This window comes from Rana temporaria, chromosome 1 (genome assembly GCF_905171775.1).
Source record: "Rana temporaria chromosome 1, aRanTem1.1, whole genome shotgun sequence".
NCBI lineage: Eukaryota > Metazoa > Chordata > Amphibia > Anura > Ranidae > Rana > Rana temporaria.
The window spans coordinates 23,856,053-23,879,831 of record NC_053489.1 but is presented as its reverse complement, the minus strand read 5'-3'; the positions used below and the strand labels follow the sequence as shown (position 1 = coordinate 23,879,831).

The following is a 23,779-nucleotide window of genomic DNA, read 5'->3' as shown; positions in this document are numbered from 1 at the left end:
CGTCTTTTATATGGTTTGGGCCCTGGGCAAACATTTTTTTTGGGCCCCCCTCCAGCTTATTTTGGGCCTGTCTGGTTCACATGCATGGCCCGGATTCGAAGAGATCTGCGCTCTATTTGCGGAGGCGCAGGGCAGCGATTTTGCCCTGCGCCCCCGCAAATATTTTGCGCTGCCCTCGATTCACGGAGCAGTAGCTCCGTAAATTGCGAGGGCGCGCCGGCAAAATTTCCCGGCGTAAGCGCGCGCAATGTAAATGATCCCGCCGGGGGGCGGGAATCATTTAAATTAGGCGCGTTCCCGCACCGATCGTAAAGCGCATGCGCCGTCGGGAAACTTTCCCGACGTGCATTGCGGCAAATGACGTCGCAAGGACGTCATTTGCTTCAAAGTGAACATGAATGGCGTCCAGCGCCATTCACGTATCACTTACGCAAACGGTGTGAAATTCAAATTTCACGACGCGGGAACGGAGGGTATACTGTAGCATTGGCTGCGCCTGCTATTAGAAGGGGCAGCCTTACGCTAAAGACGCCGTACGGAAACTCTGTAACTTGCGTACGCAGGGCCCGCGCAACATTGTGAATCGGTGTTAGTATGCAATTTGCATACTATACGCTGACCACAATGGGAGCGCCCCCCTAGCGGTCAATGCAAGAATGCAGCCTAAAATCTGCGTGGCATAAGAGCCTTAGGCTGCAGTCGGCGTAACGAGTTCTCTGAATCAGGAGCATTCGCTACACCGGCGCAAGTCAGCAATTGCGCTGCGTAACTATGGTTACGCAGGCGCAATTGCTTACTGAATCTGGGCCCATGTGTTTTGGCGGCCCTCGTTTGTGCAGGCACAGCAGCCCATTGATTTGAATGGGCTGCCATGCCTTCGTATATATAAAAAATAAAAGAAATAAAGAAATATATAAAAAAAAGTTGTTTTTATATAAAAAAAAGGGGGGTTGTCATCCGGAGCCCTGTGGACCTCCCTTTAATAAAAAATAAAATAAAAATAAAAATATATTAAAAAAATATATTTTTTTAATTTAAAAATAAATAAAAAAAAGGGGGGGTTGCCATCTGGGGCCCTGGGGGCCTCCGGGCCCCTAAAAAAAGGGGGTTGCTTTGGGCCCCCAACAGTGACAGGGCCCTGGGCAGCTTCCCCTGTTTGTCCTATGGTAAAGACGGCCCTGCCTGCATTGCATAGAGAAGCACTGAGATCCAGTAATGACATCATTGGGTCTAAAATAAGGCATGTAATGAAAGAAGAAGAAAAAAAGGTAATTAAAATGCTGGCTGATGAGGAGTAGGAGAGGAGGAAGCAAGGAAGGCAACATATAAGCAGATTAAAGAACACAATAATGATCTGTGAGGCGGATTAGCTTCTCATTAATGACGTTTCCTCTCCATAAACAACATTCAAGCGGAACCTTCCGTCATTTATTTTTTATCTTTCCAGCTAATTAAATCTTCTGCCCTTGTTGTTTTAACTTTGGATAGTAAATAAGAAAGGTCCCATAAAGACTTGGATGAGCGAGTTTGGGGTGGAGGAACTTAACTAGCCTGCACAGAGTCCTGACCTCAACCCGATAGAACACCTTGGGGGGGGGGTGACTGTGAGCCAGGCCTTCTCATCAAACATCAGTGCCTGACCTCACAAATGCTCTTCTGGAAGAATGGTCAAACATCCCCATAGATACACTCCTAAACCTTGTGGACGGCCTTCCCACAAGAGGTGAAGCTGTTATAGCTGCAAAGGGCGGAGCCAACTCAATATTGATCCCTACAGACTAAGACTGGGTGTAAAGGCAGGCGTCCCAATACTTCTGGTAATATAGTGTATTAGTGTCACTGCTGGGGGTAAAGGGCTCCAGAGGTGCGGGGGCTGTGTAATGTAAAGGGCTCCAGAGGTGCGGGGGCTGTGTAATGTAAAGGGCTCCAGAGGTGCGGGGGATGTGTAATGTAAAGGGCTCCAGAGGTGTGGGGGCTGTGTAATGTAAAGGGCTCCAGAGGTGCGGGGGCTGTGTAATGTAAAGGGCTCCAGAGGTGTGGGGGCTGTGTAATGTAAAGGAGTCCAGAGGTGCGGGGGCTGTGTAATGTAAAGGGATGCAGAGGTGCGGGGGCTATGTAATGTAAAGGGCTCCAGAGGTGTGGGGGCTGTGTAATGTAAAGGGCTCCAGAGGTGTGGGGGCTGTGTAATGTAAATGGATGCAGAGGTGTGGGGGCTATGTAATGTAAAGGGCTCCAGAGGTGTGGGGGCTGTGTAATGTAAAGGGCTCCAGAGGTGTGGGGGCTGTGTAATGTAAATGGATGCAGAGGTGCGGGGGCTATGTAATGTAAAGGGCTCCAGAGGTGTGGGGGCCGTGTAATGTAAATGGATGCAGAGGTGGGGGGGCTATGTAATGTAAAGGGCTCCAGAGGTGTGGGGGCTGTGTAATGTAAAGGACTCCAGAGGTGCGGGGGCTGTGTAATGTAAATTACTCCAGAGGTGTGGGGTCTGTGTAATGTAAAGGGCTCCAGAGTTGCGGGGGCTGTGTAATGTAAAGGGCTCCAGAAGTGCGGGGCTGTGTAATGTAAATGGATGCAGAGGTGTGGGGGCTGTGTAATGTAAAGGGCTCCAGAGGTGTGGGGGCTGTGTAATGTAAAGGGCTCCAGAGGTGCGGGGGCTGTGTAATGTAAAGGGCTCCAGAGGTGCGGGGGCTGTGTAATGTAAAGGGCTCCAGAGGTGCGGGGGCTGTGTAATGTAAAGGGCTCCAGAAGTGCGGGGCTGTGTAATGTAAATGGATGCAGAGGTGTGGGGGCTGTGTAATGTAAAGGGCTCCAGAGGTGTGGGGGCTGTGTAATGTAAAGGGCTCCAGAGGTGCGGGGGCTGTGTAATGTAAAGGGCTCCAGAGGTGTGGGGGCTGTGTAATGTAAAGGGCTCCAGAGGTGCGGGGGCTGTGTAATGTAAATGGATGCAGAGGTGTGGGGGCTGTGTAATGTAAAGGGCTCCAGAGGTGTGGGGGCTGTGTAATGTAAAGGACTCCAGAGGTGTGGGGGCTGTGTAATGTAAAGGGCTCCAGAGTTGCGGGGGCTGTGTAATGTAAAGGGCTCCAGAAGTGCGGGGGCTGTGTAATGTAAATGGATGCAGAGGTGTGGGGGCTGTGTAATGTAAAGGAGTCCAGAGGTTCGGGGGCTGTGTAATGTAAAGGAGTCCAGAGGTTCGGGGGCTGTGTAATGTAAAGGGCTCCAGAGGTACGGGGGCTGTGTAATGTAAAGGACTCCAGAGGTGTGGGGGCTGTGTAATGTAAAGGGCTCCAGAGGTGTGGGGGCTGTGTAATGTAAAGGGCTCCAGAGGTGTGGGGGCTGTGTAATGTAAAGGGCTCCAGAGGTGCGGGGGCTGTGTAATGTAAAGGGCTCCAGAGGTGCGGGGGCTGTGTAATGTAAAGGAGTCCAGAGGTTCGGGGGCTGTGTAATGTAAAGGAGTCCAGAGGTTCGGGGGCTGTGTAATGTAAAGGGCTCCAGAGGTTCGGGGGCTGTGTAATGTAAAGGGCTCCAGAGGTTCGGGGGCTGTGTAATGTAAAGGAGTCCAGAGGTTCGGGGGCTGTGTAATGTAAAGGGCTCCAGAGTTGCGGGGGCTGTGTAATGTAAAGGGCTCCAGAAGTGCGGGGGCTGTGTAATGTAAAGGAGTCCAGAGGTTCGGGGGCTGTGTAATGTACAGGGCTCCAGAGGTGCGGGGGCTGTGTAATGTAAATGGATGCAGAGGTGCGGGGGCTGTGTAATGTAAAGGGCTCCAGAGGTGTGGGGGCTGTGTAATGTAAATGGATGCAGAGGTGCGGGGGCTGTGTAATGTAAATGGATGCAGAGGTGCGGGGGCTGTGTAATGTAAAGGGCTCCAGAGGTGCGGGGGCTGTGTAATGTAAAGGGATGCAGAGGTGCGGGGGCTATGTAATGTAAAGGGATGCAGAGGTGCGGGGGCTGTGTAATGTAAAGGGCTCCAGAGGTGCGGGGGCTGTGTAATGTAAAGGGCTCCAGAGGTGCGGGGGCTGTGTAATGTAAAGGGATGCAGAGGTGCGGGGGCTGTGTAATGTAAAGGGCTCCAGAGGTGCGGGGGCTGTGTAATGTAAAGGGCTCCAGAGGTGCGGGGGCTGTGTAATGTAAAGGGATGCAGAGGTGCGGGGGCTGTGTAATGTAAAGGGCTCCAGAGGTGCGGGGGCTGTGTAATGTAAAGGGCTCCAGAGGTGCGGGGGCTGTGTAATGTAAAGGGATGCAGAGGTGTGGGGGCTGTGTAATGTAAATGGATGCAGAGGTGCGGGGGCTGTGTAATGTAAATGGATGCAGAGGTGCGGGGGCTGTGTAATGTAAATGGATGCAGAGGTGTGGGGGCTGTGTAATGTAAATGGATGCAGAGGTGTGGGGGCTGTGTAATGTAAATGGATGCAGAGGTGCGGGGGCTGTGTAATGTAAATGGATGCAGAGGTGTGGGGGCTGTGTAATGTAAAGGGCTCCAGAGGTGCGGGGGCTGTGTAATGTAAAGGGCTCCAGAGGTGCGGGGGCTGTGTAATGTAAAGGGCTCCAGAGGTGCGGGGGCTGTGTAATGTAAAGGGCTCCATGTAAAGGTTGCTGACCCCTGAACTAGATGGACTTTTTTTCAACCAGACTAACTATGTAACAACAAAGATAAAAAACAAAAACAAAAACAAATAAAAAGATATAAAACAGTTTATGAATCTAAAATAAAACTGACCCCAAATGTTATTCCTCTTTTAGCTGAACTATAATTTGTTTCCCTCTTTCCCTTGTTCAGGCCAAGTTGGGGAACAGCTCCGTCAGTCCCAACATCGGACACCTGATTCTGAAATATCTGTGTCCGGCCATCCGGGGCGTCCTGAGTGACGGCCTCAAGCCCTGGGTCCTGGACGTCATCATCGGCCAGAGGAGGAACGTGCCCTGGAGGGTGGTGGAGGCCTCCACACAGCTGGGTAATGCTCTCCTGCGTTTTTTATTAAATCCTTGAAGATTTTTTTTTTTTATTATTATTTTTTTTCCCCACAAGAATAATTTTGCTTTGATTGTGAAAAAAAAAGAATGATTTTGAGGTTTTACAAAATCTGGAACCTTCTAGATAAATTATTTCTTGGATATTTGATTCCTACAGTCACCCGGGATGCGAAGATTGATGGCTAGAATCATAATACCAACGTTTGGTCAATAGCTGATTTTTTTTTATGGAGGTTATTTTGTTATTGTTTATTTTTTTTTATTTTTTTTACTTTTATGATTTTTTTATAGAGGTTATTTTTTTTACTTTTATGATTTTTTTATAGAGGTTATTTCGTTATTTTTTTTACTTTTATGATTTTTTTATAGAGGTTATTTCGTTATTTTTTTTTTTTTACTTTTATGATTTTTTTTATAGAGGTTATTTCGTTATTTTTTATTTTTTTTTACTTTTATGATTTTTTTTATAGAGGTTATTTCGTTATTTTTTACTTTTATGTTTTTTTTTATAGAGGTTATTTTGTTATTTATTTTTATTTTTTTTACTTTTATGATTTTTTTTATAGAGGTTATTTCGTTATTTTTTTTTTTTTACTTTTATGATTTTTTTTTGAGGTTATTTCGTTATTTTTTTTACTTTTATGAATTTTTTTATAGAGGTTATTTCGTTATTTTTTTTTTTTTTTTACTTTTATGATTTTTTTTATAGAGGTTATTTCGTTATTTTTTTTTTTTTTTTACTTTTATGATTTTTTTTATAGAGGTTATTTCGTTATTTATTTATTTATTTTTACTTTTATGATTTTTTTTATAGAGGTTATTTCGTTATTTATGTTTTATTTTATTTTTTTTTTTACTTTTATGATTTTTTTTTATAGAGGTTATTTCGTTATTTATTTTTATTTTTTTTACTTTTATGATTTTTTTTTATAGAGGTTATTTCGTTATTTATTTTAATTTTTTTTACTTTTATGATTTTTTTATAGAGGTTATTTCGTTATTTTTTTTTTTTTACTTTTATGATTTTTTTGGGGGGATTTTCTTTTTTCCTTGTGATTTCATTTCAGTAATACATTGGTATTTATATACTGTGGCCCGGATTCACTTACGAGTTACGACGGCGTATCTCCAGATACGCCCTCGTATCTCTGAGTCTGAGCCGTCGTATCTATGCGCCTGATTCTTAGAATCAGTTACGCATAGATTTGTATTAGATCCGACCGGCGTAAGTCTCCTACGCCGTCGTTTCTTAACTGCATATTTACGCTGGCCGCTAGGGGCGTGTACGCTGATTTACGCCTAGAAATATGTAAATCAGCTAGATACGCCAATTCACGAACGTACACCCGGCCCGACGCAGTACAGATACGCCATTTACGTTAGGCTTTTCCCGGCGTAAAGTTACCCCTGCTCTATGAGGCGTAGCAATGGTAAGTATGGACATCGGAACAGCGTCAAATTTTTAACGTTTTACGTCGTTTGCGTAAGTCGCTCGCGAATAGTGCTGGGCGTCATTTACGTTCACGTCGAAAGCATTGGCTTCTTGCGGGTTAATTTGGAGCATGCGCACAGGGATACTTTCACGGACGGCGCATGCGCCGTTTTCGTAAAAAGCGTCATTTACGTGGGGTCACATTAAATTTACATAACACACGCCCACATCTTCCACATTTTGAATTAGGCGGGCTTACGCTGGCCTATTTACGCTACGCCGCCGCAACTTTGGTTTGAGAATACGGCACTTGCCTGACAAAGTTGCGGAGACGTAAATAGGATACGTTACGCCCGCACAAAAATACGCGTTTCTACGTGAATCCGGGCCTGTGTATTTATATTCTGTAGCTGTGTGCAATTTACGTGAAAACTTTTTTTTTTATTATTTAACCACTTCAGCCCCTGGACCGTTCGGCTGCCCGAAGACCAGGACGCTTTTTTTGCGATTCGGTCGCTTTAACTGACGATTGTGCGGTCGTGCGACGTGTCTCCCAAACAAACTCGGCGTCCTTTTTTCCCCACAAATAGAGCTTTCTTTTGGTGGTATTTGATCACCTCTGCGTTTTTTTTTGCGCTATAAACAAAAATAGAGCGAAAATTTTGAAAAAAAAATTGGAATATTTTTTACTTTTTCGCTATAATAAATATCCTCAAAAAATATATTAAAAAGCGATTATTTGTTTCTCTCAGTTTAGGCCCGATACGTATTCTTCTACATACTTTTTGTAAAAAAAAAAAAAAAATCGCAATAAGTGTTTATTGATTAGTTTGCGCAAAAGTTATAGGGCTAGATTCAGATAGGAGATACGTCGTCGTATCTCCGGATAGGCCGTCGTATCTCTGAGTCCGGCCGTCGTATCTATGCGCCTGATTCATAGAATCAGTTACGCATAGATATCCCTAAGATCCGACAGGCGTAAGAAGTGACTTATACCGTCGGATCTTAGGCTGCAATTCCAGGCCGGCCGCTAGGTGGCGCTTCCGTGTCTTTTACGCGTCGGATATGCAAATGAGCATTTACGCCGATTCAGAAACGAACGACCGCCCGGCGCTTTTTTTTTACGTCGTTTGCGTTCGGCTTTTTCCGGCGGAAAGTTACCCCTGCTATAGGAGGGGTAAGTGCGGCGTATCCTATGTTAAGTATGGCCGTCGTTCCCGCGCCGAGTTTTGAATTTTTTTTACGTCGTTTGCGTAAGTCGTTCGCGAATACGGCCGGACGTAATTTACGTTAACGTCGAAACCAATGACGTCCTTGCGACGTCATTTGGAGCAATGCACGCTGGGAAAATTTGCGGACGGCGCATGCGCTGTTCGATCAGCGCGGGGACGCGCCTGATTTAAATAGTACACTCCCCCTAGCCGCGGAATTTGAATTCCGCCGGGGGGATTTACGATACGCCGCCGCAAGTTTTGAGGTAAGTGCTTTCTGAATTAAGCACTCGCCTCAAAAAGTTGCGGCGGCGGATCGTAAATCAGATAGGTTACGCGGATCTAAAGATCCGCTAACCTATCTGAATCCGGCTCCATATCGTCTACAAAAGAGGGGATGGCATTTTTATTAATATTTTTTTTTTTTAATAGTAATGGCGGCGATCAGCGGTTTTTTTATTGTGACTGCGACATTATGGCGGACACATCGGACACTTTTGGCGCTATTTTGGGACCGTTCACATTTACACAGCGATCAGTGTTTTAAAAATGCACTGATTACTGTATAAATGTATAAATGTGACTGGCAGGGCCCACTAGGGGGCGAGGAAGGGGTTAAGGGAGTGATTCTAACTGTGTGGGGGCTGGGCTACCAGTGACACGACACTGATCGCTGCTCCCGATCACAGGAAGCGGTGATCAGTGTCCTGTCACTAGGAAGTTCAGGGAAATGCCTTGTTTACATAGACATCTCCCCGTTCTGCCGCTCCGTGACACCATGGCGGGACACCGGCGGACATCGAGTGTGTGTGAATGTGACTGTCAGGGAAGGGGTTAACCACTAGGGGGCGCTGAAGGGGTTAAGTGTGTCCTAGGGAGTGGTTCTCACTGTAGGGGAGATGAAGCGCAGGACATCACGTGACTCTTCTCTCACGCATGTGATGTACGACTTGACATGCCTTCACTGAGATTTTGGGTTAAAGTGGTTGTAAAATCTTACATATACCCAGCGAAGTGACTGGCCTCGGGTGACACACAGAGATTACAAAAATCTACATACAGGAAGTTGTACTTGTTTATCTGCAGTCTTCTCTAATCAGTGCAGAATTTATACAGCTTCTCTGACAGAAAAAAGGGGGCGGAGAGCTGAAGTTACACTCTGCAGAGCTCAGTGAGGAGAGCTCTGAGAGCTGATTGGAGGGAAGGGGCACCCCCTGTGTCAATCAGGTGGAGCTCCCTCCCCTGTCACCATTTATCTCTTGGTGTCATAAAAACTTGTCAGAAGTGACTCATGCTGATAGCAGAGGAACAAGGCTGCAGACAGAAATGACAGTAGTTAGCACTTCTGTCATTGGTTCAAATCCCAACCACGGCACTAGCTGCATGTTCTCTTTGTGCCTGAGCACAGTGGTTAGCACTTCTGCCCTACAGCACTAAGGTTGTCGGTTCGAATCCCAACCACGGCACTAGCTGCGTGTTCTCTTTGTGCCTGAGCACAGTGGTTAGCACTTCCGTCCAGCAGCACTAAGGTTGTGCTCTGGATTGAGACACACTATAGAGGGATATGCTTTGTTCATATTTCATGTTTGAGGTTTACAACCACTTTATGGCTTTTTTTTCCCCCTTTTAAACAGAGGCAATGTCCTATGGGGCATGCGCGAGACGAGCGGCATGACGTCACGATGCGCCCCATCTTGTGCACTACAACTGACCCTGGTGACCACTGTCACCGAGACAGAAATTGATGGAAAAATCTAAAATTCGACAGATGTGACCAGAAAAATAAGTAAGGGGGGACCTTCCATTGGGGACACCTATTTCCCCCTCACTTAGGAGAGATTTCCCTTCACTTCCCATCGCCTCTCCAGGACAGGAAGTGAAGGGAAATCTCCCCAATGGAGAGCAGACAGCAAAAAAGCACACTTTATGGGTGAATGCAGTGAGGCATTCCGCCCCCTTTGCCAACCCTCCTGTCACGTACCTTACCAGAGGCCGAAGTGCTGAGAGGGCTTCCCTTGCGACTAAGTGCAGAACGCCCCCTGGAGGTGACACAGGGGGAGCTATGCCCAGAGATGCAGGAGTTGCCAGCTGCGACTTGCTGAGTAGGTGTTGGAGATCAGCTGTAGACCAGGATACGCAGTCAGGCAGGGGTACCACGGAAGTAGTAGATGAGGTGGACTGGCAGGAAACCCAGGGGCGGAGTCAGGAGCCGAGCCGGTAGTCATACACAGGAAGCAGGAAGTGACTGGAACAGGTCAGAAGGCAAGCCGAGGTCATACACTGGAACAATCAGGCAGGAACAGGACAAAGGATAAGCCGAGAGACAAGCCAGGGGTCATACACGGAGAAGTCTGGTCAGGCAAGCCGGGTCGTCAACAGGAATAACAGGAACAAGGATTCAGGATCACACCACGGGCTGAAGATCATGCAGCAGTTGGTGACTGCTGCAGCAAGCTTTAAATAGGGCACTGACGCCAGGAGTCCCGCCCGCATTGCGCGCGCAATGGCGCACGCGCGTGCGCAGTAAAGAACAATGTATCTATGGTGTTGTTGCCCGTATGCGCGCGCATGCGCCTTGTGTTCGTATGCGCGGGAATTGTGCTCGTATGCGCGCGCATGCCCACTGTGCTCGTAGGTCCGTGCAAGACAGGTCTGCCAGGGGGAGCTATGCCCAGAGATGCAGGAGTTGCTAGCCTCGACTTGCTGAGTAGATGTTGGAGATCAGCTGTAGACCAGGATACGCAGTCAGGCAGGGGTACCACGGAAGTGGTTAGCACTTCTGCCCAGCAGCACTAAGGTTGTTGGTTTGAAATCCCAACCACAGCACTGGCTGCATTTTCTCTTTGTGCCTGAGCACAGTGGTTAGCACTTCTGCCCAGCAGTATTAAGGTCGTTGGTTCGAATCCCAACCACGGCACTAGCTGCATTTTCTCTTTGTGCATGAGCACAGTGGTTAGCACTTCTGCCCAGAAGCATTAAGGTTGTTGGTTCGAATCCCAACCACGGCACTAGCTGCATGTTCTCTTTGTACCTGAGCACAGTGGTTAGCACTTCTGCCCAGCAGCACTAAGGTTGTCGGTTCGAATCCCAACCACGGCACTAGCTGCATGTTCTCTTTGTGCCTTAGCACAGTGGTTAGCACTTCTGCCCAGCAGCACTAGGGTTGTTGGTTCGAATCCCAACCACGACACTGGCTGCATGTTCTCTTTGTGCCTTAGCACAGTGGTTAGCACTTCTGCCCAGCAGCACTAGGGTTGTTGGTTCGAATCCCAACCACGGCACTGGCTGCGTGTTCTCTTTGTGCCTGAGCACAGTGGTTAGCACTTCTGCCCAGCAGCATTAAGGTTGTTGGTTTGAATCCCGACCACGACACTGGCTGCATGTTCTCTTTGTGCCTGTGCGGGTTTCCTCCCACACTCCCAAGACATGCTGGAAGGTTAATTGGCCCTAGTATGCAGGGCCGCAATCAGGGGGTACAGGCAGTACACTTGTAAGCGGCCCGGATGGCAACCCCTTTTTTTATTTTATTTTTATTTTAATTTTTTGTAAGGGGCCCGGAGGTCCCCAGGGCCCCCGGATGGCAACCCCCCTTTTTTTATATAAAAAATAAATACAATTTTTTTATATATATAAAAAAAAAATATATAAAAAAAAAAGAAGATTTTTTTTATATATTTTTTCTTTCTTTTTTTTCTTTCTTTTTTTCCTTTTTTATATATATATTATTAAAGGGCCCAGAGGTCCCCAGGGCCCCCGGATGGCAACCCCCCTTTTTTTATAAAAAAAATTACATTTTTTTTATATATGTTTTCTTTCTTTTTTCTTTTTCTTTTTTTTTTTCTTTTTATATATATATATATATTTTTTTTTTTATTAAAGGGCCCAGAGGTCCCCAGGGCCCCATGTGGCAACCCCCCTTTATTTATTTATTTATAAATGTTTATTTATTTATTTTTATTTTTTTTATATATTTTTTTAAAGGGCAACATGGAGTTGCAACCCCCCCTTTTTGTTTTATATATAAGTGTTTATTTTTTTTATTTTATTTTTTATATATTTTTTAAAGGGCCCAGAAATCCCCAGGGCCCCATGTTGCAACCCCCCTTTTTCTTTTTATAAATGTTTATTTTATTTTTATATATTTTTTTTTTTTTTTAAAGGGCCCATAGGTCCCCAGTGGCCCTTTTACCAATAATCTTTTACCATAGATGACAATTTTTTATTATTATTATTCCAGACTTAGGATATAATGTACTATAACCTGAACCTATTATTATGCTTTTTTTTCCTCAGGTCCTTCCACCAAATTGCTGTACACTTTGTGCCACAAGGTTAACCAGTTCTCCGAGCTGTCCAATCACAGCCTGCGATTCAATGCCTTCATCTTTGGCCTTCTTAAGTAAGTCTTTTTAGATTTGAATGCGCCAGACATTCAAACTGGATCAAACTTCAGAAAACATACACTGTATTGTCAAAAGTATTGGGACGCCCACCTTTACACGCACATGGGGCTGGATTCAGAAAGATCAGCGGATCTTTCTGTGGGGGTAACGTATATCAGATACGTTACGCCGCCGTAAATTTGGGCGCAAGTTCTGTATTTAGAAAGAACTTGTGCCCTAAGTTACGGCGGCGTAAGGTATGTGGGCCGGCGTAAGCCCGCCTAATTCAAATGGGGATGCTGGGGGCGTGTTTTATTTAAATTTAACATGACCCCGCGTATTTTATGTTTTTTTGTGAACGCCGCATGCGCCGTTCGTGAAAAAAATCCCAGTGCGCATGCTCGAAATTACGCCGCAAGTCGTCATTGCTTTCGACGTGAACGTAACTTACGTACAGCCCTATTCGCGAACGACTTACGCAAACGACGTAAAAATTTCAAAACTCGGCGCGGGAACGACGTCCATACTTAACATAGGCTACGCCTCATATAGCAGGGGTAACTTTACGCCTTAAAAAGCCTAACGTAAACGACGTAAAAAAAATGCGCCGGCCATACGTACGTTTCTGAATTGGCGTAAATACCTAATTTGCATATTCCTTGCGTAACTATACGGAAGCGCCACCTAGCGGCCAGCGTAAATATGCAGCCTAAGATACGACGGTGTAAGACACTTACGCCGGTCAGATCTTAGGGAAATCTATGCGTAACTGATTCTCTGAATCAGGCGCATAGATACGACCGACCGCACTCAGAAATACGACGGGGTATCCGGAGATACGACGTCCTATCTCGTTTCTGAATCCGGCCCATGAACTTTAATGGCATCCCAGTCTTAGTCCGGAGGGTTCAATGTTGAGTTGGCTCCGCCCTTTGCAGCTATAACAGCTTCACCTCTTCTGGGAAGGCCGTCCACAAGGTTTAGGAGTGTCTATGGGAATGTTTCACCGTTCTTCCAGAAGAGCATTTGTGAGGTCAGGCACTGATGTTGGAGGAGAAGGCCTGGCTCACAGTCTCCGCTCTAATTCATCCCCAAGGTGTTCTATGGGCAGTGGCGGTGCGTCGCCCCCTCTCTCCTGCCACGCTCTATCACCAGAACATAGATTCATGCAATGCATGGGTCTATCTATCGTTGCCCCCTATTCAGGCGTCCGGCCCCTAGTGGCGTTTTTTTTGGAAGCACCTGATTAGAGCTGTGGGTAATATATGGGCACAGTGGCTGCGCTTGATGGGCACAGTGGCTGCGTTTGATGGGCACAGTGGCTGCGTTTGATGGGCACAGTGGCGGCAATTGATGGGCACAGTGGCTGTGCTTGATGGGCACAGTGGCTGCGTTTGATGGGCACAGTGGCTGCGCTTGATGAGCACAGTGGCTGCGTTTGATGGCACAGTGGCTGCGTTTGATGGGCACAGTGGCTGCATTTGATGGGCACAGTGGCTGCGTTTGATGGACACAGTGGCTGCGCTTGATGAGCACAGTGGCTGCGTTTGATGGGTACAGTGGCTGAGCTTGATGGGCACAGTGGCTGCGTTTGATGGGTACAGTGGCTGAGCTTGATGGGCACAGTGGCTGCGTTTGATGGGTACAGTGGCAGCGTTTGATGGGCACAGTGGCTGCATTTGATGGGCACAGTGGCTGCGTTTGATGGGCACAGTGGCTGCATTTGATAGGCACAGTGGCTGCGCTTGATGGGCACAGTGGCTGCGTTTGATGGGCACAGTGGCTGCTTTTGATGGGCACAGTGGCTGCGCTTGATGGGCACAGTGGCTGCGTTTGATGGGCACAGTGGCTGAGCTTGATGGGCACAGTGGCTGCGTTTGATGTGCACAGTGGCTGCGCTTGATGGGTGATGGCACAGTGGCTGCGTTTGATGGGCACAGTGGCTGCGTTTGATGGGCACAGTGGCTGCGCTTGATGGGTGATGGCACAGTGGCTGCGTTTGATGGGCACAGTGGCTGCGCTTGATGGGTGATGGCACAGTGGCTGCGTTTGATGAGCACAGTGGCTGCGTTTGATGGGCACAGTGGCTGCGTTTGATGGGCACAGTGGCTGCGTTAGATGGGCACAGTGGCTGCGTTTGATGGGTACAGTGGCAGCGTTTGATGGGCACAGTGGCTGCATTTGATGGGCACAGTGGCTGCGTTTGATGGGCACAGTGGCTGCGCTTGATGGGCACAGTGGCTGCGTTTGATGGGCACAGTGGCTGCTTTTGATGGGCACAGTGGCTGCGCTTGATGGGCACAGTGGCTGCGTTTGATGGGCACAGTGGCTGAGCTTGATGGGCACAGTGGCTGCGTTTGATGTGCACAGTGGCTGCGCTTGATGGGTGATGGCACAGTGGCTGCGTTTGATGGGCACAGTGGCTGCGTTTGATGGGCACAGTGGCTGCGCTTGATGGGTGATGGCACAGTGGCTGCGTTTGATGAGCACAGTGGCTGCGTTTGATGGGCACAGTGGCTGCATTTGATGGGCACAGTGGCTGCGCTTGATGTTTTGTTTTTCTTCTGTTTGTTTGTGCCCCCAAACAATTTTGAGCAGCAGCAGCCACTGTCTATGGGGTTGAGGTCAGGACTCTGTGCAGGCCAGTCAAGTTCCTCCACCCCAAACTCGCTCATCCATGTCTTTATGGACGTTGCTTTGTACACTGGTGTCCAGTCATGTTGGAACAGGAAGGGGCCGTCCCCCAAACTCCTCCCACAAAGTTGGGAGCATGAAATTGTCCAAATTGTCTTGGTATGCTGACACCTTAAGAGTTCCCTTCACTGGAACTAAGGGCCAGATTCACGAATAATTGCGGCGGCGTAACGTATCGTAGATACGTTACACCGCCGCAAGTTTTCATCGCAAGTGCCTGATTCACCAAGCACTTGCGATGAAAACCTACGCCGGCGGGCCAATATAAATGGGCGTGTGCCATTTAAATTAGGCGCGCTCCCGTGCCAGACCTACCGCGCATGCTCCGTTTCCGAACTCCCGCCGTGCTTTGCGCGCCGTCATTTTTTTTTACTGACGTAACTCGCAATCTAAGCCCGTTGCATGTTTAAGTGTATTCTCAAACTGAGATACACTTAAACCTACCTAAGATACGACGGCTTGCGCCGTCGTATCTTAGGTTGCAATATTTCCGCTGGCCGCTAGGTGGCGCTTCCACTGAGTTTGGCGTAAAATATGCAAATTAGTAGATACGCCGATTCACGAACGTACGCTTGCCCGTCGCAGTAAAGATGCGCCGTTTCCGTAAGAGGTATGCCGGCGTAAAGATAAAGCTGCCCCCTAGGTGGCGTAGCCAATGTGAAGTATGGACGTCGTTCCCGCGTCGAAATTTTGAAATTTTACGTCGTTTGCGTAAGTCGTCCGTGAATGCGGCTGGACGCCATTTACGTCCACGTCAAAACCAATGACGTCCTTGCGACGTCGTTTAGAGCAATGCACGCCGGGATTTTTTAGGGACGGCGCATGCGCAGTTCGTTCGGCGCGTGAGATGCGCTTCATTTAAATGAAACACGCCCCCTACCCGCCGAATTTGAATTCCGCAGGGTGATTTACGCTACGCCGCCGCAACATTACAGGCAAGTGCTTTGTGAATAAAGCACTTGCCTGAAAAACTTGCGGCAGCGTAACGTAAATCAAATACGTTACGCCCGCACAAAAATACGCCCATCTACGTGAATCTGGCCCCATGTGCGTGTTGTAAAAGCAGGCGTCCCAATACTTTTGACAATAGTGTATTTGAATGATTTTGCTCCATTTGGGAAGACCCTGAGAATGTATTGGACTGATCGGTTGTCTTTCCCTTTTCTCTTAGCATCCGGTCGGTGGAGTTTTGGTTTAATCATCTGTATAACCACGAAGGTGCGTACCCCGGATCCCACCACTAAGAACTCTATGATCACAAGGGAAGCTGAGCTATGGGATGTATAGCACATGGTCCTGATGTATGAGAGTCCCTGTGTAATAACGTGAGGAAGGGCTGTATGTATGGGCTGTATGTATGGGCTGTATATATGGACTGTATGTATGGGCTGTATATGTGGACTGTATATATGGACTGTATATATGGACTGTATGTATGGGCTGTGTATATGGACTGTATGTATGGGCTGTATATATGGGCTGTATATATGGGCTGTATATATGGGCTGTATATGTGGACTGTATATATGGGCTGTGTATATGGACTATATGTATGGGCTGTATATATGGGCTGTATATATGGGCTGTATATATGGGCTGTATATGTGGACTGTATATATGGACTGTATATATGGGCTGTATATATGGACTGTATATATGGACTGTATGTATGGGCTGTGTATATGGACTGTATGTATGGGCTGTATATATGGGCTGTATATATGGGCTGTATATATGGGCTGTATATGTGGGCTGTATATATGGGCTGTGTATATGGACTATATGTATGGGCTGTATATATGGGCTGTATATATGGACTGTATGTATGGGCTGTATATGTGGACTGTATATATGGACTGTATATATGGGCTGTATATATGGGCTGTATATATGGGCTGTATATGTGGACTGTATATATGGACTGTATATATGGGCTGTATATATGGACTGTATATATGGACTGTATGTATGGGCTGTATATATGGGCTGTATATGTGGGCTGTATATATGGACTGTATGTATGGACTGTATATATGGGCTGTATATGTGGGCTGTATATATGGGCTGTATATGTGGGCTGTATATATGGGCTGTGTATGTGGGCTGTATATATGGACTGTATGTATGGGCTGTATATATGGGCTGTATATATGGGCTGTGTATATGGGCTGTGTATATGGACTGTATATATGGGCTGTATATATGGGCTGTATATATAGACTGTATGTATGGGCTGTATATATGGGCTGTATACAGTGTCGTAGCGTGGGTTGTCATCGCCCGGGGCAAGGCAAGTAAATTGCTCCCCCCTCCCCCCAACCTGCGAACTCTTAGCACTCCCTGAGTCGCTTTCTTTCCTACAATGGTACTAAACTGCCTGATTCCTATCCTGACCACTCCCCAACACTGCCCACTAAACTCCTTTCCTTCCCTCCTCTCTCCCTCCCTGGCTTCTTTCCCTCCCTCCTCTCTCCCTCCCTGGCTTCTTTCCTTCCCTCCTCTCTCCCTCCCTGGCTTCTTTCCTTCCCTCCTCTCTCCCTCCCTGGCTTTTTTCCTCCCCTCCTCTCTCCCTCCCTGGCTTCTTTCCTTCCCTCCTCTCTCCCTCCCTGGCTTCTTTCCTTCCCTCCTCTCTCCCTCCCTGGCTTTTTTCCTCCCCTCCTCTCTCCCTCCCTGGCTTCTTTCCTTCCCTCCTCTCTCCCTCCCTGGCTTCTTTCCTCCCCTCCTCTCTCCCTCCCTGGCTTCTTTCCTTCCCTCCTCTCTCCCTCCCTGGCTTCTTTCCTTCCCTCCTCCCTCCCTCCCTGGCTTCTTTCCTTCCCTCCTCTCTCCCTCCCTGGCTTCTTTCCTTCCCTCCTCTCTCCCCTCCCTGGCTTCTTTCCTTCCCTCCTCTCTCCCTCCCTGGCTTCTTTCCTTCCCTCCTTTCTCCCTCCCTGGCTTCTTTCCTTCCCTCCTCTCTCCCCTCCCTGGCTTCTTTCCTTCCCTCCTCTCTCCCTCCCTGGCTTCTTTCCTCCCCTCCTCTCTCCCTCCCTGGCTTCTTTCCCTCCCTCCTCTCTCCCTCCCTGGCTTCTTTCCTTCCCTCCTCTCTCTCCCTCCCTGGCTTCTTTCCTCCCCTCCTCTCTCCCTCCCTGGCTTCTTTCCTTCCCTCCTCTCTCCCTCCCTGGCTTCTTTCCTTCCCTCCTCTCTCCCCCCCTGGCTTCTTTCCTCCCCTCCTCTCTCCCCCCCTGGCTTCTTTCCTTCCCTCCTCTCTCCCTCCCTCCTCTCTCCCTCCCTGGCTTCTTTCCTCCCCTCCTCTCTCCCTCCCTGGCTTCTTTCCTTCCCTCCTCTCTCCCCCCCTGGCTTCTTTCCTCCCCTCCTCTCTCCCTCCCTGGCTTCTTTCCTCCCCTCCTCTCTCCCTCCCTGGCTTCTTTCCTTCCCTCCTCTCTCCCTCCCTGGCTTCTTTCCTTCCCTCCTCTCTCCCTCCCTGGCTTCTTTCCTTCCCTCCTCTCTCCCTCCCTGGCTTCTTCCCTTCCCTCCTCTCTCCCTCCCTGGCTTTTTTCCTCCCCTCCTCTCTCCCTCCCTGGCTTCTTCCCTTCCCTCCTCTCTCCCTCCCTGGCTTCTTTCCTCCCCTCCTCTCTCCCTCCCTGGCTTCTTTCCTTCCCTCCTCTCTCCCTCCCTGGCTTCTTTCCTTCCCTCCTCTCTCCCTCCCTGGCTTCTTTCCTTCCCTCCTCTCTCCCTCCCTGGCTTCTTCCCTTCCCTCCTCTCTCCCTCCCTGGCTTCTTTCCTCCCCTCCTCTCTCCCTCCCTGGCTTCTTTCCTCCCCTCCTCTCTCCCTCCCTGGCTTCTTTCCTTCCCTCCTCTCTTCCCCCCCTGGCTTCTTTCCTTCCCTCCTCTCTCCCTCCCTGGCTTCTTTCCTTCCCTCCTCTCTCCATCCCTGGCTTCTTTCCTTCCCTCCTCTCCCCCTCCCTGGCTTCTTTCCTTCCCTCCTCTCTCCCTCCCTGGCTTCTTTCCTTCCCTCCTCTCTCCCCCCCTGGCTTCTTTCCTTCCCTCCTCTATCCCTCCCTGGCTTCTTTCCTCCCCTCCTCTCTCCCTCCCTGGCTTCTTTCCTCCCCTCCTCTCTCCCTCCCTGGCTTCTTTCCTCCCCTCCTCTCTCCCTCCCTGGCTTCTTTCCTTCCCTCCTCTCTCCCCCCCTGGCTTCTTTCCTCCCCTCCTCTCTCCCTCCCTGGCTTCTTTCCTTCCCTCCTCTCTCCCTCCCTGGCTTCTTTCCCGTCCTCTCTCCCTCCCTGGCTTCTTTCCTTCCCTCCTCTCTCCCTCCCTGGCTTCTTTCCTTCCCTCCTCTCTCCTCCCTGGCTTCTTTCCTTCCCTCCTCTCTCCTCCCTGGCTTCTTCCCTTCCCTCCTCTCTCCCTCCCTGGCTTCTTTCCTTCCCTCCTCTCTCTCCCTCCCTGGCTTCTTTACGGTCCTCTCTCCCTCCCTGGCTTCTTTCCTTCCCTCCTCTCTCCCTCCTCTCTCCCTCCCTGGCTTCTTTCCTTCCCTCCTCTCTCCCTCCCTGGCTTCTTTCCTTCCCTCCTCTCTCCCCCCCTGGCTTCTTTCCTTCCCTCCTCTCTCCCTCCCTGGCTTCTTTCCTTCCCTCCTCTCTCCCTCCTCTCTCCCTCCCTGGCTTCTTTCCTTCCCTCCTCCCTGGCTTCTTTCCTTCCCTCCTCTCTCCCTCCATTTCTTCTTTCCTTCCCTCCTCTCTCCCTCCCTGGCTTCTTTCCCGTCCTCTCTCTCTTCCTTTTATTCTTCCCTATTTACCTTCCTCTATTGTTTCCTTCTTCTCTTCCTTCCTTTTCATCTGTCTTTTCCTCTCTCTTCCTTCCTTCTTTCATTCCCTCCCTTTCTTTTTTCTTCTTCCCACTCACCCCAGGGCAAAAGGCGGGGGAGGCGGTGGGACATTGGGCGCCACTAGTTTTTATTGGGAAGCAATTTATTAAGAAAAGAGGGTTGAGGGCATCAGATACCCACAGCTTGTGTATAGCTTCTTCCATGCCAGGCAGGATAGCACCAGACCTTCACCCAGAACTGACCTTCAAACACATTTGTAGGCCCTCCCTCTTCCTCCCTCCCTCTCCTTCCTTTTTCCCTCCCTCCCTTTCCTTCGTCCCTCCCATTCCTTCCTTCCTCTCTTCCTCCTTCCCTCTCTCCCATCTATCCCCCCCCCCCCCCTTTTCCTTTCTTCCTCCCTCCCATCTATCTTTTCTTCCTTTTTTCCCTCTCTCTCTCCCCCTATCTATCCTTCCTTCCTTCGTCCCTCCCTTTCCCTCCTTGCTCTCTTCTTCCTTCCCTCTCTCCGATCTATTCTTTTTCCCCTCCCTCCTTTTTCTTCCTTCCTCCCTCCCATCTATCATTCCTTCCTTTTTTCTTCCCTTCGTTTCATCCTCCTTTCCTTTCTTCCTTTCCTCGTACTGCTCTCTTTACCTTTATTTCATTTGTTTATTCCTTACCTCTCCCTCTCCCTTCTTCTGTCCTTCCTTACCTCTCCCTTCTTCTGTCCTTCCTTGCCTCTCCCTTCGTCTGTCTTCCCTTACCTCTCCCTTCTTCTGTCCTTCCTTACCTCTCCCTTCTTCTGTCCTTCCTTACCTCTCCCTTCTTCTGTCCTTCCTTACCTCTCCCTCTCCCTTCTTCTGTCCTTCCTTACCTCTCCCTTCTTCTGTCCTTCCTTGCCTCTCCCTTCTTCTATCCTTCCTTCATTTCATTTAACCCTTCCATCTATCCTACTTCCTTTCCGAATTCCTTGCTCTCTACCTTTACTTCCTTTATTCATTCCTTACCTCTCCCTTCTTCTGTCCTTCCTTACCTCTCCCTTCTTCTGTCCTTCCTTACCTCTCCCTTCTTCTGTCCTTCCTTACCTCTCCCTTCTTCTGTCCTTCCTTACCTCTCCCTTCTTCTGTCCTTCCTTACCTCTCCCTTCTTCTGTCCTTCCTTACCTCTCCCTTCTTCTGTCCTTCCTTACCTCTCCCTTCTTCTGTCTCTCCTTACCTCTCCCTTCTTCTGTCCTTCCTTACCTCTCCCTTACCTCCCCCTTCTTCTGTCCTTCCTTACCTCTCCCTTCTTCTGTCCTTCCTTACCTCTCCCTTCTTCTGTCCTTCCTTACCTCTCCCTTACCTCCCCCTTCTTCTGTCCTTCCTTACCTCTCCCTTCTTCTGTCCTTCCTTACCTCTCCCTTCTTCTGTCCTTACTTCATTTCACCCTCCTATGTATCCTACTTCCTTTCCGAATTCCTTGCTCTCTTCCTTTACTTCCTTTATTCATTCCTTACCTCTCCCTTCTTCTGTCCTTCCTTACCTCTCCCTTCTTCTGTCCTTCCTTACCTTTTCCTTTCTTCTGTCCTTCCTTACCTCTCCCTTCTTCTGTCCTTCCTTACCTCTCCCTTCTTCTGTCATTCCTTACCTCTCCCTTCTTCTGTCTTTCCTTACCTCTCCCTTCTTCTGTCTTTCCTTACCTCTTCCTTCTTCTGTCCTTCCTTACCTCTCCCTTCTTCTGTCTTTCCTTACCTCTCCCTTCTTCTGTCCTTCCTTACCTCTCCCCTCTTCTGTCCTTCCTTACCTCTCCCTTCTTCTGTCCTTCCTTTCCTCTCCCTTCTTCTGTCCATCCTTTCCTCTCCCTTCTTCTGTCCTTCCTTACCTCTCCCTTCTTCTGTCCTTCCTTTCCTCTCCCTTCTTCTGTCTTTCCTTACCTCTCCCTTCTTCTGTCCTTCCTTACCTCTCCCTTACCTCTCCCTTCTTCTGTCCTTCCTTTCCTCTCCCTTCTTCTGTCCATCCTTTCCTCTCCCTTCTTCTGTCCTTCCTTACCTCTCCCTTCTTCTGTCCTTCCTTACCTCTCCCTTCTTCTGTCCTTCCTTACCTCTCCCTTCTTCTGTCCTTCCTTACCTCTCCCTTCTTCTGTCCTTCCTTACCTCTCCCTTCTTCTGTCTTTCCTTACCTCTCCCTTCTTCTGTCTTTCCTTACCTCTTCCTTCTTCTGTCCTTCCTTACCTCTCCCTTCTTCTGTCTTTCCTTACCTCTCCCTTCTTCTGTCCTTCCTTACCTCTCCCCTCTTCTGTCCTTCCTTACCTCTCCCTTCTTCTGTCCTTCCTTTCCTCTCCCTTCTTCTGTCCATCCTTTCCTCTCCCTTCTTCTGTCCTTCCTTACCTCTCCCTTCTTCTGTCCTTCCTTTCCTCTCCCTTCTTCTGTCCTTCCTTTCCTCCCCCTTCTTCTGTCCTTCCTTACCTCTCCCTTCTTCTGTCCTTCCTTACCTCTCCCTTACCTCTCCCTTCTTCTGTCCTTCCTTACTTTCTTCATTTAACCCTTCCATCTATCCTACTTCCTTTTCAAATTCCTTGCTCTCTACCGTTACTTCCTTTGTTCATTCCTTACCTTTCCTGTCTTCTATCTTCCATTCCACCCCTTTTCTTCTCCCCCTCTCTCCTTCCTTCCCTCCCCCACACTATCAGATCGGATTGTCATATTTAAAGTTGACTTTCTTTTTCCTTCTCAGACATTATCTGGGCTCACTATGACCCGGTTGGCTTCTTATCCGTGTCTCATGGGGTTTGCCAGCCGCTGTTTGAAGAGCTCCTGCTTCTCCTGCAGCCTCTTTCTCTTTTACCCTTTGACCTGGACCTCTTATTTGAGCACCACCTTGTCCAGATGAACAGAGAGCAGCAGCAGAAGAAAGAGATGCTCCGCGTGAAGCAGGACCTGCTCCAGTCTGTTCAATCCACCCTTCAGCTGATGAGAAGCCGCGATGAGGAAGAGCAGGAAAGGAAAAGCCTTGAGAAGACATCCTTCGAGTCCTTGAATTCCGAGAGGCCCACAGGAGAAGGAGCTGCCTCTGTAGAGATTAGTGAAGAGCAAAAGAAAGAGAACGCCATAGAGCTTAAAAGAGACAAACAAGCTGGATGGTGGTACCAACTGATGCAAAGCTCCCAAGTCTACATCGAGAACTCCTCCGACACGACCAGGTTCACCCGCCAAGATAGGCGAAGACCAGGAAGTGGTGGAACTCCCAAAAAAGTACCACCACCCAGAGAGGGAGTCGTCGAAGGAGCCGAGGCCTGTCCTAGTGTGGAAGGAATGGCAGAGGAGAAGCCATCAAAGAAAGACACTGTGGAGGACAGTCATAAGGAAGAGAAAAAGTCCTGGATGGGGAGCCCTCCCGAGTCGGTGCTCAATGAACTTAAACATGGGCAAGAGAAGGAAAGCCGGAGCTCCCAAAAGGACTCTCAGCCCAACAGACAAGAGGCAGCGAAAGAGAACATTCAGGACAGTCCAATCAGGAAATGGGGACACTTGTTTGGATCCAGGAAACCACTGGGGGAAGCCAAGAAACCCCTGGGGGAAGCCAGGAAACCCCTGGGGGAAGCCAGGAAACCCCTGGGGGAAGCCAAGCAGACAAACAGGTGAAATCAAAAAGTTATGTTAATCTGCTATTGTGCATCAACTGTCACCTAAGAGAAGAACTGAGATTTAGGGAACCATTTATAAAACAAACGTTGGAGGAATGTTACATACATGTGTGCTGGCTGGGAGAATTTTCCCTCTATCTTCTGTAATAGACTCATTTCTATGATTGTCAGGTCCATCTAGTGGACAAAACACAGTGGCCCAGATTCAAGAAGCAATTGCGTCTGCGTAACCAAAGTTACGCAGTGCAATTGCTTACTTGCGCAGGCGTAACGACTTCGCCTGATTCAGAGAGCTCGTTACGCCGACTGCAGCCTAAGATATGCGTGGCATAAGGCTCTTATGCCCGCATATCTTAGGCTGCATTCTTACGCAGGCCGCTAGGTGGCGTTCCCGTTGTGGTCAGCGTATAGTATGCAAATTGCATACTAACGCCGATTCACAACGTTACACGAGCCCTGCGTACGCAGTTTACGTAGTTTGCGTACGTCGGGTTTCGCGTAAGGCTGCACATGCTAAAAGCAGGGGCAGCCAATGCTAAGGATACCCGTTGTTCCCGCGTCGCAAGGTTTTAATTTTACGTTGTTTGCGTAAGTGAATCGTGAATGGCGCTGGACGCCATTCACGTTCACTTTGAAGCAAATGACGTCCTTACGACGTAATTTACCGCAATGCACGTCGGGAAAGTTTCCAGACGGAG

At 48.7% G+C, this 23,779-nt stretch overlaps 1 protein-coding gene across 4 annotated transcripts in view; it reads left to right on the top strand.

Annotated features, from left to right (window-relative positions):
- Positions 1–23,779, top strand: part of RUSC2 (RUN and SH3 domain containing 2) — a 121,073-nt gene that overhangs the window by 85,871 nt on the left and 11,423 nt on the right. For all 4 annotated transcript variants that reach the window (XM_040336012.1, XM_040336011.1, XM_040336009.1 and 1 more), the window contains 4 exons: positions 4,775–4,949; positions 11,905–12,010; positions 15,859–15,905; positions 22,172–23,075. In XM_040336012.1, the coding sequence (XP_040191946.1) occupies positions 4,775–4,949; positions 11,905–12,010; positions 15,859–15,905; positions 22,172–23,075 (1,232 nt within the window). The remainder of the gene's footprint in view (positions 1–4,774; positions 4,950–11,904; positions 12,011–15,858; positions 15,906–22,171; positions 23,076–23,779) is intronic.